This window comes from Myxine glutinosa, chromosome 14 (assembly GCF_964187855.1).
Source record: "Myxine glutinosa chromosome 14, kmMyxGlut1.1, whole genome shotgun sequence".
Lineage (NCBI taxonomy): Eukaryota > Metazoa > Chordata > Myxini > Myxiniformes > Myxinidae > Myxine > Myxine glutinosa.
Window position 1 is genome coordinate 30,822,691 of NC_136274.1, and position 2,331 is coordinate 30,825,021.

Here is a 2,331-nt window from a genome sequence, read left to right on the forward strand (position 1 = left end):
TGGCATGTGAGAGATTATTTATTGCCTTTTTAGCTACTAAGAACGTTGCGAGTGGAAACAAAATAGGTAAAAGACGAATGTAACAGATATTGGTCACAATTTAAACAACCAGAGCCACTGATTTCTGGTTGAACAGGTCGACCAACAGACTTGGAAAAATGGCTGCTTGATTCTGGAAATGTTTTAAGCAACAAAAATAAATAACTAAAAAAACAATAATACTGTCTTGGGAATGATAAAATGAATGGTCCTTTGGAATGTGTATGCTCCCATTTTTAAATAAAAGAAAAAGCTTTAACTGGTCCTAAAAAAAGGAAAGAAAAAAAAACGTCTTTCATACTCCTTTTCCCAAGTCAATGAGACCTTTCCAACTACCAGTCCTGTGATCCGTCATTTCCTCTCTAAGCAATCAGTTAATACAACGCTCAGCAGAAGTCTGCAGGAGAAGTCTCGTTGGAGGTCGAAGAGCAGGTAGCCGAGTTCTTCACTGCAGCGGAGAAATACTCAGGGGGATCATAATGCGGCTTTCCATCCGTCGAATTAGGGGAACTGTTCACAAAGGATAGGTAGGGCAAAAAGGGGCAGACATTACAAGAATTATAATTACATTAAAAAATACCAGGCAGAGGCAATTCAACCCATTACCAAGGTTTAAATGACATTTGTACTGGTCCAAAGGCCTAATCCTTGGGTCCCTTGCACTCACAGGAAGTTTGTCGAGGCATCCTTAATATCCCTGAGGACAGCCTGCTTCAAAATACCTCCTTGCTCCGAAGCGACAAAGACATAATAATTAGCTCTAAGGTTTAAGGCTAGGTTTCCCCAGTGCCATGATTAGCCCCCTATAATCTTGCTCCCAACGTTTTTTTTGCTGCCATGGCCGGCCATGAAAGCCCACAACCGCCAACTACAAACAAGCAGGTTCCTGGACGCTAAGCCCCACTGGACCTCATAGACAAAAGCCCACCCACGAAAGGCGGAGAAATGGGGGGGGGGCTAGAGAAAGCCGTCAGGGAATGCCCGAAGGACGTGATTGGACCATGGACGTAGGCAGAGCATGAGGCGATTTGGAGGGAGCTTCATGATTGGCTCTCAAGAGTAAGAAGAAGAGTCAGTCGATCTCTCTCGTTTTTGGACAAGGCTGCACCATCTTTTTCGACTTTGTGCTGACTGAGTTTGGTACACGTTTTGGAGGGCGAGCAGCGTTGAGAGGTTTCGACTGTTGGACTCACTAGGGAGCTGAAGGTCGCGTTGTGCTCGTCCAGGCAGTGGAGAAGGAAGGGGGCCGTCCTCACGAGCTTATCACAGGCTCGATAGCAAGAGCCTTCGACGCGCGACGTTAGCCATTTTGAGCTTCCCGCAAGGGAGGATTTGAGCATCGAGCTTCAACGGCCACCAACCTCTTCAAAAAGGTGTCATTTTGAGGCCAGAGTTAAGTGCCAGCACGAAAAGGACATTTTATTTTATCATTCCCCTGTGTTTTTGAGTCGGTGTGTGTGAGGATCCTCAAAGTAGAGCATTTATTTTACCTCACCATTTATTTCGTCCGTGATTTATTTTCATTAAATCGTTATTGGTTATCAATTTATTGTCATGTTTGCATGTGTTGTGGTTTCGGAATAAACCCGTGTGTTTTGTGAGATAAATACCTCACATGCCAAAAATAACCGCTGTATATTCGGCCAGTCGCCTCGGAGTTAAAGCAGTTCGGTTATCCGTCAGCAGGCAGTCTTAATTGCCAGTGACGCAACAATATGCGTGACGAGGCCGGTGTGAGTGAGACGAACGGCAAGGCCTAGCAGGGCGCGAACGAGCGGACTACAGCCTTTTCCCGCCAAGAATACCGCAGCGTCCGGACGGCGGGTTTGGGGCCAACACTATTCCTGACGAGGTTCAAGCCGATTGAGATAAGTGCACACACAAGCAATTTATTTTATCCAGTTTATCCTCCCCATTTGTCCGTGTTCAAAGTCTGGTGAGGGAGCGCTCCATTTAGGAATTTAGTTTACCGTCACGTTTCTTGTTATCGGCATTTCTTTTAATAAACCTTTTTGTTATTTATTTGTACATTTCTAAATCCGTGTTTGTTTGAGTTTATTTTCCGCAGGGTTGAGGACTGCGGCGGGACCACAGGCAAGCTCTTCAGCTTCCTCTTCTTCTTTCTTCCTCGCACGCATATATAGTAGAATCCGCATTTGATTGTCCCCTCAGAGTTAAAGCTTGCTCTTGGCCATCCGTGATCGCTGTGGTGTTCACCTGGGGAATCACACGACAATATATATATATATATATATACTGTGTATATATATATATATATATATATATATATAT

The 2,331-nt window shown here is 44.6% G+C and overlaps 1 protein-coding gene across 2 annotated transcripts in view; it reads right to left on the reverse strand.

The window, feature by feature from the left end:
- Window positions 1-2,331, reverse strand: part of LOC137439569 (protein NipSnap homolog 1) — a 23,329-nt gene continuing 20,998 nt past the window's right edge. For both annotated transcript variants that reach the window (XM_078768100.1, XM_068135446.2), the window contains exon 10: window positions 1-549. In XM_078768100.1, the coding sequence (XP_078624226.1) occupies window positions 485-549 (65 nt within the window). In that variant the 3' untranslated portion in view covers window positions 1-484. The remainder of the gene's footprint in view (window positions 550-2,331) is intronic.